The sequence below is a fragment of the Octopus bimaculoides genome, unplaced genomic scaffold, assembly GCF_046866305.1.
Source record: "Octopus bimaculoides isolate indiv1 unplaced genomic scaffold, ASM4686630v1 contig104, whole genome shotgun sequence".
NCBI classification, from domain to species: Eukaryota; Metazoa; Mollusca; class Cephalopoda; order Octopoda; family Octopodidae; genus Octopus; species Octopus bimaculoides.
In genome coordinates, this window is record NW_028315354.1 from 58,666 (window position 1) to 71,754 (window position 13,089).

At 38.3% G+C, this 13,089-nt stretch overlaps 1 protein-coding gene across 38 annotated transcripts in view; it reads right to left on the minus strand.

The window, feature by feature from the left end:
• The window catches only part of LOC149129218 (uncharacterized), a 78,325-nt gene that overhangs the window by 10,192 nt on the left and 55,044 nt on the right, over positions 1-13,089 (minus strand). Inside the window, exon 1 of one of the 38 annotated variants that reach the window (XR_016240248.1) lies at positions 1,747-1,866. The exons of 36 other annotated variants lie outside the window; for them this stretch is intronic. Coding sequence is in view for 1 of the 2 variants with exons in the window: in XM_089346702.1 (XP_089202828.1) it covers positions 11,537-11,578 (42 nt within the window). In the remaining variant the exon portion in view is untranslated. Of the gene's footprint in view, positions 1-1,746; positions 1,867-11,428; positions 11,579-13,089 lie in introns of those variants that run through there. One more of the 38 variants, XM_089346702.1, reaches the window with a different exon arrangement.

Genomic DNA, 13,089 nt, shown 5'->3' on the forward strand with positions numbered 1-13,089 from the left:
TATGCTCCTATAACCTAGCAGTTCAGCAAAGCAGACCAAAATAAGTGCTGGATTCGATTCATTCGACTAAAACAGAATTTTTCAAGGCCATCACTTAGGGGCCGGTGTCGGTTTTTTGACATCCCTATAATGTAGTGGTTTTGTAAAAGGAGATTTATAAAAAAAAGAAAGAAACACCTCCTGTGTTCATAATGTCTACATACATACACACTCACACAAACATGTATATGGGCATACACACAAACATATATGTGCATGTACGTACTCATATGTATACACATATCCACACTCCAAACACTATTATGACAACTTACTGATTGTCCTCCAAGTAAATGCATAAACTACAGTTTAAGCAACATATTACCTGCCTCTGGACGGCCTCTTCCCATGACGGTACCCATACAGGTGATCCCCAGGAGTGCCTCCGGATTTAAACATCCCCTGGTTGCTTGGATGCTTCAGACTACCCCTGAAGGATCGAGGCAAACCTACCACTTACCTATATATATATATACATATATATATATATATATACACATATATATATATATATATATATATATATATATATATATATATATATACACATACATACATGTGTGAGCATGTATTGTACACGCCAGTAATCTAAAAATGTATTCCAACAGACAAGGTAACTCTCATGGAAGTAGGCAACCGAAATATAATGCTTTCAAAAACTAAACCTTTTCCAGATGTCTTTGGACAAACTTAATCTTCTTGAGACGAAGAGACTCTTAAGGAATGAAGAGACTCTTAAGGAACTGAGAGAGATGAACACGAATTTGAGACTTTTGATTAACAACACTGATGAACTCACTCGCTCCACACAAGAGGAAAAGAAGAGGAAAAGAAGAGAAGAACAATCCCTGCAACAGCTCAATCAACATTTGTCCAAATTATGCACCACTCTTCATTCTTTACCACATAATAATTGCTTAACTGAAAATCCACCTAAAGATGATACACAAGATAGAAGCCCATTCCCCTCCACTATCAATTAAAAACCGCATTATACACATATAGAATGAAAAACTTAAAGCCAGAAAGGTTACTTTCTGGAACATGATCAAAAACAAGCACAAGGCAGAAATTTATGAACACTGGTTAAATTCTGCCTCATAAACTCCAAATTAAACGTATTCCAAACGAACAGGACCAACAAAGACAATTATGGGAGAAACTAACACTTGGAAAACATGAAGACAGAAATAGAACTGCTTAAGCTTAGAGCGCTGAGCAATGAAGAAAAATTGAAGAACATAGATGAGGAAATCTACAACGAATTAAAGAAACATTGAGATGGTCAACGCTTGGAAAGTGTCTTTAAACTGTGGCAAACAATTTGTGAAGCTGAAGAAACAAACTCGCTACAAGGCTGGCAAAGACAAAGCAATTTGTTTATTAACTACGAAACACAGTTCATCGTAGAATAGGCATCGGATAAGCCCTTGCTGAAGGAAAATAAACCAAAAACATACACAGAAATGAACCCAGGCTTATCGAACACAAACCAGAGACGGACAAGGGGAGGCAACTCCACCGACCTTACATCCCCAAATAACTTAGAAACAACAATCAGGAATTCAGCCGACAACAGAGAATCTGGACGGAATCTTCTTGGCATCCTACAAAGAAATCAAAGGTTCCATGGAAACGTCGAGACGAAGCAAAACTTTTGCGAACCAATCCACCCCCCATCATCTCACAATAAATGGAAGAATTTACCTTCGAGACTTGGTTACTTCGATCAGAGAGGGTGGGTCGATTCTGGATTGTCGAATGCTTTTCATAGACTTCGTTTAAATATATCTTGCTAGACATCAATCCGTCCCTTGTCACACTCAATCAGTAAAGCTAGCTGCGTGTCTTTAGCCGCAGGTATACGTACGAAATGTATGGGTTTTTTTTTCTCATGTTCCTTTCTTTCTTTTACTTGTTTCATTCATTAGACTGCGGCCATGCTGGAGCAGCGCCTTAAAGTTTTTTTTATATAATATATACTAGCCTCCCTCTTTCACACGATGCTACACACAGCATATATGTTTGTATATATATATATACACCAGCTGCCTTAACTCGTACAAGTCAGTGGATCAGTGGGTATAAGCAGGTGTGTGAAATGGGCTAAAAAGCTTGGTTCATCTGTCACATGGGTCCTCTCGCAACATTTATACTGTGCACTTAGGATACACCGACCTAACCTCTGGCCAGAACCTAACGCCAATTTCCCTGAACTCTTGCGAGGTCACCATGTCTGTCCCAAGCGAAAGCCCGAAAGCAAAAGTCATACGCACTAGTTGTCCTTCTGCTCACATGTCTGTCTTACTTGCAAGGCCCCTTGACCGTTCATACGTCATCACTTACCTTATACTTCCAGCCTATCCCACCATCTTTGTCATATATTATGTGTAGTAAGAGGCTTGCTTCCCAACCACATGGTTCTGGGTTCAGTCTCACTGCGTGCCACCTTGAGCAAGTGTCTTCTGCTATAGTCTCAAGCCGACCAAAGCCTTGTGAGTGATTTTGGTGGATGGAAACTGAAAGAAGCCCATCGAATATATATGTGTGTGTGTGTCTCCTCATGTCTGTGTGTCTGTCTCCCATCACTGCTTGATAACTGGTGTTGGTGTTTATGCTCCTATAACCTAGCAGTTCAGCAAAGCAGACCAAAATAAGTGCTGGATTCGATTCATTCGACTAAAACAGAATTTTTCAAGGCCATCACTTAGGGGCTGGTGTCGGTTTTTTGACATCCCTATAATGTAGTGGTTTTGTAAAAGGAGATTTATAAAAAAAAGAAAGAAACACCTCCTGTGTTCATAATGTCTACATACATACACACTCACACAAACATGTATATGGGCATACACACACAAACATATATGTGCATGTACGTACTCATATGTATACACATATCCACACTCCAAACACTATTATGACAACTTACTGATTGTCCTCCAAGTAAATGCATAAACTACGGTTTAAGCAACATATTACCTGCCTCTGGACGCCCTCTTCCAATGACGGTACCCATACAGGTGATCCCCAGGAGTGCCTCCGGATTTAAACATCCCCTGGTTGCTTGGATGCTTCAGACTACCCCTGAAGGATCGAGGCAAACCTACCACTTACCTATATATATATATACATATATATATATATATATATATATATATATATATATATATATACACATACATACATGTGTGAGCATGTATTGTACACGCCAGTAATCTAAAAATGTATTCCAACAGACAAGGTAACTCTCATGGAAGTAGGCAACCGAAATATAATGCTTTCAAAAACTAAACCTTTTCCAGGTGTCTTTGGACAAACTTAATCTTCTTGAGACGAAGAGACTCTTAAGGAATGAAGAGACTCTTAAGGAACTGAGAGAGATGAACATGAATTTGAGACTTTTGATTAGCAACACTGATGAACTCACTCGCTCCACACAAGAGGAAAAGAAGAGGAAAAGAAGAGAAAGAACAATCCCTGCAACAGCTCAATCAACATTTGTCCAAATTATGCACCACTCTTCATTCTTTACCACATAATAATTGCTTAAATGAAAATCCACCTAAAGATGATACACAAGATAGAAGCCCATCCCCCTCCACTATCAATTAAAAACCGCATTATACACATATAGAATGAAAAACTTAAAGCCAGAAAGGTTACTTTCTGGAACATGATCAAAAACAAGCACAAGGCAGAAATTTATGAACGCTGGTTAAATTCTGCCTCATAAACTCCAAATTAAACGTATTCCAAACGAACAGGACCAACAAAGACAATTATGGGAGAAACTAACACTTGGAAAACATGAAGACAGAAATAGAACAGCTTAAGCTTAGAGCGCTGAGCAATGAAGAAAAATTGAAGAACATAGATGAGGAAATCTACAACGAATTAAAGAAACATTGAGATGGTCAACGCTTGGAAAGTGTCTTTAAACTGTGGCAAACAACTTGTGAAGCTGAAGAAACAAACTCGCTACAAGGCTGGCAAAGACAAAGCAATTTGTTTATTAACTACGAAACACAGTTCATCGTAGAATAGGCATCGGATAAGCCCTTGCTGAAGGAAAATAAAGCAAAAACATACACAGAAATGAACCCAGGCTTATCGAACACAAACCAGAGACGGACAAGGGGAGGCAACTCCACCGACCTTACATCCCCAAATAACTTAAAAACAACAATCAGGAATTCAGCCGACAACAGAGAATCTGGACGGAATCTTCTTGGCATCCTACAAAGAAATCAAAGGTTCCATGGAAACGTCGAGACGAAGCAAAACTTTTGCGAACCAATCCACCCCCCCATCATCTCACAATAAATGGAAGAATTTACCTTCGAGACTTGGTTACTTCGATCAGAGAGGGTGGGTCGATTCTGGATTGTCGAATGCTTTTCATAGACTTCGTTTAAATATATCTTGCTAGACATCAATCCGTCCCTTGTCACACTCAATCAGTAAAGCTAGCTGCGTGTCTTTAGCCGCAGGTATACGTACGAAATGTATGGGGTTTTTTTTCTCATGTTCCTTTCTTTCTTTTACTTGTTTCATTCATTAGACTGCGGCCATGCTGGAGCAGCGCCTTAAAGTTTTTTTTATATAATATATACTAGCCTCCCTCTTTCACACGATGCTACACACAGCATATATGTTTGTATATATATATATACACCAGCTGCCTTAACTCGTACAAGTCAGTGGATCAGTGGGTATAAGCAGGTGTGTGAAATGGGATAAAAAGCTTGGTTCATCTGTCACATGGGTCCTCTCGCAACATTTATACTGTGCACTTAGGATACACCGACCTAACCTCTGGCCAGAACCTAACGCCAATTTCCCTGAACTCTTGCGAGGTCACCATGTCTGTCCCAAGCGAAAGCCCGAAAGCAAAAGTCATACGCACTAGTTGTCCTTCTGCTCACATGTCTGTCTTACTTGCAAGGCCCCTTGACCGTTCATACGTCATCACTTACCTTATACTTCCAGCCTATCCCACCATCTTTGTCATATATTATGTGTAGTAAGAGGCTTGCTTCCCAACCACATGGTTCTGGGTTCAGTCTCACTGCGTGCCACCTTGAGCAAGTGTCTTCTGCTATAGTCTCAAGCCGACCAAAGCCTTGTGAGTGGTTTTGGTGGATGGAAACTGAAAGAAGCCCATCGAATATATATATGTGTGTGTGTGTCTCCTCATGTCTGTGTGTCTGTCTCCCATCACTGCTTGATAACTGGTGTTGGTGTTTATGCTCCTATAACCTAGCAGTTCAGCAAAGCAGACCAAAATAAGTGCTGGATTTGATTCATTCGACTAAAACAGAATTTTTCAAGGCCATCACTTAGGGGCTGGTGTCGGTTTTTTGACATCCCTATAATGTAGTGGTTTTGTAAAAGGAGATTTATAAAAAAAAGAAAGAAACACCTCCTGTGTTCATAATGTCTACATACATACACACTCACACAAACATGTATATGGGCATACACACACAAACATATATGTGCATGTACGTACTCATATGTATACACATATCCACACTCCAAACACTATTATGACAACTTACTGATTGTCCTCCAAGTAAATGCATAAACTACGGTTTAAGCAACATATTACCTGCCTCTGGACGCCCTCTTCCCATGACGGTACCCATACAGGTGATCCCCAGGAGTGCCTCCGGATTTAAACATCCCCTGGTTGCTTGGATGCTTCAGACTACCCCTGAAGGATCGAGGCAAACCTACCACTTACCTATATATATATATACATATATATATATATATATATATATATATATATATATATATATATACACATACATACATGTGTGAGCATGTATTGTACACGCCAGTAATCTACAAATGTATTCCAACAGACAAGGTAACTCTCATGGAAGTAGGCAACCGAAATATAATGCTTTCAAAAACTAAACCTTTTCCAGGTGTCTTTGGACAAACTTAATCTTCTTGAGACGAAGAGACTCTTAAGGAATGAAGAGACTCTTAAGGAACTGAGAGAGATGAACACGAATTTGAGACTTTTGATTAGCAACACTGATGAACTCACTCGCTCCACACAAGAGGAAAAGAAGAGGAAAAGAACAATCCCTGCAACAGCTCAATCAACATTTGTCCAAATTATGCACCACTCTTCATTCTTTACCACATAATAATTGCTTAAATGAAAATCCACCTAAAGATGATACACAAGATAGAAGCCCATCCCCCTCCACTATCAATTAAAAACCGCATTATACACATATAGAATGAAAAACTTAAAGCCAGAAAGGTTACTTTCTGGAACATGATCAAAAACAAGCACAAGGCAGAAATTTATGAACACTGGTTAAATTCTGCCTCATAAACTCCAAATTAAACGTATTCCAAACGAACAGGACCAACAAAGACAATTATGGGAGAAACTAACACTTGGAAAACATGAAGACAGAAATAGAACTGCTTAAGCTTAGAGCGCTGAGCAATGAAGAAAAATTGAAGAACATAGATGAGGAAATCTACAACGAATTAAAGAAACATTGAGATGGTCAACGCTTGGAAAGTGTCTTTAAACTGTGGCAAACAACTTGTGAAGCTGAAGAAACAAACTCGCTACAAGGCTGGCAAAGACAAAGCAATTTGTTTATTAACTACGAAACACAGTTCATCGTAGAATAGGCATCGGATAAGCCCTTGCTGAAGGAAAATAAACCAAAAACATACACAGAAATGAACCCAGGCTTATCGAACACAAACCAGAGACGGACAAGGGGAGGCAACTCCACCGACCTTACATCCCCAAATAACTTAGAAACAACAATCAGGAATTCAGCCGACAACAGAGAATCTGGACGGAATCTTCTTGGCATCCTACAAAGAAATCAAAGGTTCCATGGAAACGTCGAGACGAAGCAAAACTTTTGCGAACCAATCCACCCCCCATCATCTCACAATAAATGGAAGAATTTACCTTCGAGACTTGGTTACTTCGATCAGAGAGGGTGGGTCGATTCTGGATTGTCGAATGCTTTTCATAGACTTCGTTTAAATATATCTTGCTAGACATCAATCCGTCCCTTGTCACACTCAATCAGTAAAGCTAGCTGCGTGTCTTTAGCCGCAGGTATACGTACGAAATGTATGGGGTTTTTTTTCTCATGTTCCTTTCTTTCTTTTACTTGTTTCATTCATTAGACTGCGGCCATGCTGGAGCAGCGCCTTAAAGTTTTTTTTATATAATATATACTAGCCTCCCTCTTTCACACGATGCTACACACAGCATATATGTTTGTATATATATATATATATATACACACCAGCTGCCTTAACTCGTACAAGTCAGTGGATCAGTGGGTATAAGCAGGTGTGTGAAATGGGCTAAAAAGCTTGGTTCATCTGTCACATGGGTCCTCTCGCAACATTTATACTGTCCACTTAGGATACACCGACCTAACCTCTGGCCAGAACCTAACGCCAATTTCCCTGAACTCTTGCGGGGTCACCATGTCTGTCCCAAGCGAAAGCCCGAAAGCAAAAGTCATACGCACTAGTTGTCCTTCTGCTCACATGTCTGTCTTACTTGCAAGGCCCCTTGACCGTTCATACGTCATCACTTACCTTATACTTCCAGCCTATCCCACCATCTTTGTCATATATTATGTGTAGTAAGAGGCTTGCTTCCCAACCACATGGTTCTGGGTTCAGTCTCACTGCGTGCCACCTTGAGCAAGTGTCTTCTGCTATATTCTCATGCCGACCAAAGCCTTGTGAGTGGTTTCTGGTGGATGGAAACTGAAAGAAGCCCATCGAATATATATGTGTGTGTCTGTGTGTCTGTCTCCCATCACTGCTTGATAACTGGTGTTGGTGTTTATGCTCCTATAACCTAGCAGTTCAGCAAAGCAGACCAAAATAAGTGCTGGATTCGATTCATTCGACTAAAACAGAATTTTTCAAGGCCATCACTTAGGGGCTGGTGTCGGTTTTTTGACATCCCTATAATGTAGTGGTTTTGTAAAAGGAGATTTATAAAAAAAAGAAAGAAACACCTCCTGTGTTCATAATGTCTACATACATACACACTCACACAAACATGTATATGGGCATACACACACAAACATATATGTGCATGTACGTACTCATATGTATACACATATCCACACTCCAAACACTATTATGACAACTTACTGATTGTCCTATCTATATACATATATAAATAATGCTATATTTACCTAATATTGAGGTTTCATTCTTTTGTTGTCACTTTATTATTATCATTGTATATATATATATATATATATATATATATATATATATATATATAGGATCTTTTTTAAAACGGGGGCCACATTTTTCATTAATGTTTTACGTAGTGTTTTTGGTACCGAAAGACTTTCAAACTTCGTATACTTATCTATTTTATATTATAGAACAGAAAAATATTTTTGTATTCGAATTTATTTCATGTAAAAAATTGTCTTATTTCGATAATTTCAGCCAATCACTGACGTCCATTCAGCCGATATACATTAAGTGCCGACTACATAAACAAACGATTCTTCGTTTTATTTGCTTTTTTCGTTTTAAATTTGCTTTAACCCTAACCCTAACCCTAACCCGGATCTTTTTTAAAACGGGGGCCACATTTTTCATTAACGAGACACTTTGAAACTTGGAACACTGGTAGAATGTGTCATATAAAACATCTTTTTCTCTTAGTCTTCTTTAAAAAAAAAAGAAATCCATAAATTATTCCATGTTAAAGTTGTCGTATTTCTGTAATTTCAACCAATCACTGACGTCCATTCAGCCGATATACATTAAGCGCCGACTACATAAACAAACGATTCTGAAACAATTAACCCTAACTCTAACCCTAACCCTAACCCTAACCCACCAATTTGCATGTACACAGATGATTACGCGATATAAGTATATGTGTGTGCCCCCCTCTCTCTCTCTCTGTATATATATATATATATATATATATATGAACGTTATATATACATTCACGTTAAATATACAGATACTTAAATCGTCAAATATATTTACATATTTCTACAAAATGATATATCTAAAGTTTGATGATAAAAGTACGTTAAAAAAAAAATTGTGCTCCTAACGAGTTTCGACCTCAGAATCTCTGTCTAACTTCAATGTTGATCTTCAAGGTCGTCCCCACTCAAATCTATTTAGTCGAAAGTATACGTATATGTATATACACACACGTGCATGAAATATATCTCTATATACGTAAATGGTCAACTGTCATGTTTACATATATATATGTAGATATAATATATTTAAAGATTCACAGTAGAAAGACACAAAAAAATTGTGCCCCGAGTGAGTTTCGAAGTCACAACCTCCGCAAAACTTCCGTCTTGTGGTTTGAAAGGAAGGTACTGTCGTTAACGTATCGAGTGTACATAGCTAAGTGCATAGCTAATTTTACAGAGTGCTTTGCGACCCGTAACATCCACTTAGCCATGTACTCTCGATACGTCGACCACATTAACCTCGTCGTGAAATGTAATAATAATACAGATACACATACAGATACGAACACTCCCCTAAATGAGGAACAGGTGATGACAGCTATACAACACATGGCTGACCCTATCCATATCAGCAGTAGAACGGCTACCGTAGACTACCGCTCTAAACACCCCAGTAACAGTTACCCGTCCTAGATACTGAGCTCTGGAGAGAAAATACAAGAATTGACGGAACTGTTCAACCCTGTCTACTCCACTCACACTACTCTAAACCTGTGGCTGATCCACGGGTAACCCGTAGTGACTCTGCGATGTCAAGTACTGCCAAGGTCAACATCCTTGTAGCAGCCTTAGTTGGTGTAATGAGGAAAGTATCGCCACTATGCCAACCTCAACAACGACAACAACACATCCAGCACCATATATTCCGAATGCAACGTTCCGGATACACACAGCATTATAGAATCAGGGTGTACAATGGAGCGAAAACAAAATTCGAACGCATCCTAAGAGATGCTGAAAACGGTATATGGCCCCTGTACCGCAACAAGTTCTGGAATAGGTTAGAGGGGGAGGCCAACAAAAGAAATAAGAACGATACTTGGTATGATAACAAGAAGTTTCACAGTGTAATGTTTGTTGATGCTACACCTAAGAACGTATTAAGTAAGGCATTCAAGAAAATCCTGCACAAAACTGGCCTTAAGATCAAAGTTGTAGAAAAGACTGGTAGGACTATCAAATCTGTATTATGTAGATCATATCCGTTTGATAGAATCATCTGTCAAAATAATTGTGCAGTATGTCCTACAAACCCACACGTGAACTGCAAAACCAAGAACACTGTATACCAGATCAAGTGCCAATAAGGAGCTTGCGCGACTAACCCAGGGTCATACATTGATGAGACTTCTAGGAGTATCAATGATAGGTTCAAAGAACACCTGGACAACTGCATTGACAAGAAACCAAACTCCATCTTCTACCAGCATGCTGTAGACTGCCACAAGGGCTCGTTAGGGAGACTTAATTTAAATATCTTATCCACACATCCCACTGATGCAATGCTGAGACAAGTCACTGAAGCTGTCTGTATACAGGAATACAAACCCTCTCTCAACCGTAAATGCGAATGGGGTAACATCCAGATTCCACTCGGGAGTACACCTCTATAATCACCCTCCTCTCTCTTTTACATGTGGAATTCCATTCCCTACATACATGTTGCGATGCATAATACATACATATATGTAGATATATATAACCGTATGAGCGTATATAGTTTGATATGTATGTACGTATGTGCAGATGCATATGTGTGTGCACGTGTGTGTATGTGTTGCGCGTTGTGTATATGACTATGTGCGTATGAACATGTGTAGATATGAGTATGTGTAGATACATCTATGTGTGGCATGTTTATGTGTGTTAAAAAAAAGGTTTTAATAAAATAACAATATTAAAAAAATGCATGTTTGAATTTAACCGTTATCCTTGTATTAGTGTCATATATATTTGTATATATGTATGTGTGTGTGTATATATGTGTATATATGTATAGGTGTAGTGATGGATAAGCGTATATGTGTGTATACTTTAAGATTATACGTATATTTGTGAGTGTGTGTGAGTGTCAATATGATTGTGTGTACTTGTATATACGTATACGCAAGGTTATATATGTGCATATAAGCAAGGTTATATATGTGCATATAAGCAAGGTTATATATGTGCATATAAGCAAGGTTATATATGTGCATATAAGCAAGGTTATATATGTGCATATATGCATACATTCGTTGTATCCATTCAAGAAAAGAACCAATTTTCAAGAACTCATCGATGAAAATCCACTATCACATATAGAAAAATTAATAATATATATATACATATCTTTTCTCTTTTACTTGTTTCAATCATATCACTGCGGCCATGCTGGAGCACCACCTTTAGCTGAGCACAATGACCCCAGGACTTATTCTATCGGTCTCTTTTGCCAAACCACTAAGTTACGGGGACGTAAACACACCGGCATCGGTTGTCCAGCAATGCTAGGGGCACAAACACAAACATAAACACACATATATATATATATATATAGATAGATAGATACGACGGGCTTCTTTCAGTTTCCGTCTACCAAATCGACTCACAAGGCTTTGGTCGGCCCGAGTCTATAGTTGAAGTCACTTGCCCAAGGTACTATGCAGTGGGACTAAACCCACAACCATATGGTTGGTAAGCAAGCTACTTACCACACAGCCACCCCTTCGCCCATTCACATAGCCACCCCGGCACCATATATATGTTTCTTTATGTTTCTTTATATTTTTAAGTTTATTTTCATTATTATTCGAATTCTTCATTCTTTTGGGTTTTATATACTTCTAATTAACATTTACATATATACACACATACTTTTATCTTCTAGACAAGTGGTATAGACAAATAGAATAAAAAATCTCTCTACTTAAATTGTAATTATCCCATGGATGACCAGTAACTCCAGGGATATCATATTTCAAGTTTAATGGAGCCTGACACTATCTGTCAGACACACCTCATGTATGTCTGTCTATTCATACATACATACATACATATCTACATACATACCCACACACTCATTTATTCATACATACATGCATTCATACATACATATATATGTATATATATATATATATATATATATATATATATATATATATATATACATACATACATACATATGTACATACATACATATATATATATATACATACATATGTATATATATATATGTATAGATGTATGTACGAGTGGATTTGGTAGACGGAAACTGAAAGAAGCCCGTCGTATATATCTATGTATGTGTGTATGAGTGTCTGTGTTTGTCCCCCAAACATCACATAACAACCGATGCTGGTGTGTTTATGTCCCCGTAACTTAGCGGTTCGGCAAAAAGAGACGGATAGAATAAGTACTAGGCTTCCAAAGAATAAATCCTGGGGTTGATTTGCTCGACTAAAAGTGGTGTTACAGCATGGCCACAGTCAAAAGACTGAAACAAGTAAAAGAGTAAAAGAGTATACATGTATATATATATATATATATATATATGTATATATATATATATATATATATATATATATATATATATATATATATATATATATATATATATATATACAGAATCCTTTCTCTCTTGTTTTTATTTTACATTTCCAATTTATATATATATATATATATATCATCATCGTCGTCGTTTAACGTCCGCTTTCCATGCTAGCATGGGTTGGACAATTTGACTGAGGACTGGTGAAACCAGATGGCTACACCAGGTTCCAATCTGATTTGGCAGAGTTTCTACAGCTGGATGCCCTTCCTAACGCCAACCACTCAGAGAGTGTAGTGGGTGTTTTTTACTTGCCACCGGCCCGAAGGCCAGTCATGCTGTACTGGCAACGGCCATGCTCAAAATGGTGTATTTTATGAGCCACCCGCACAAGAGCCAGTCCAGGGGCACTGGCAACGATCTCGCTCGAAAGTCCTTACATATGCCGCAGGCACAAGTGCCAGAAAGGCG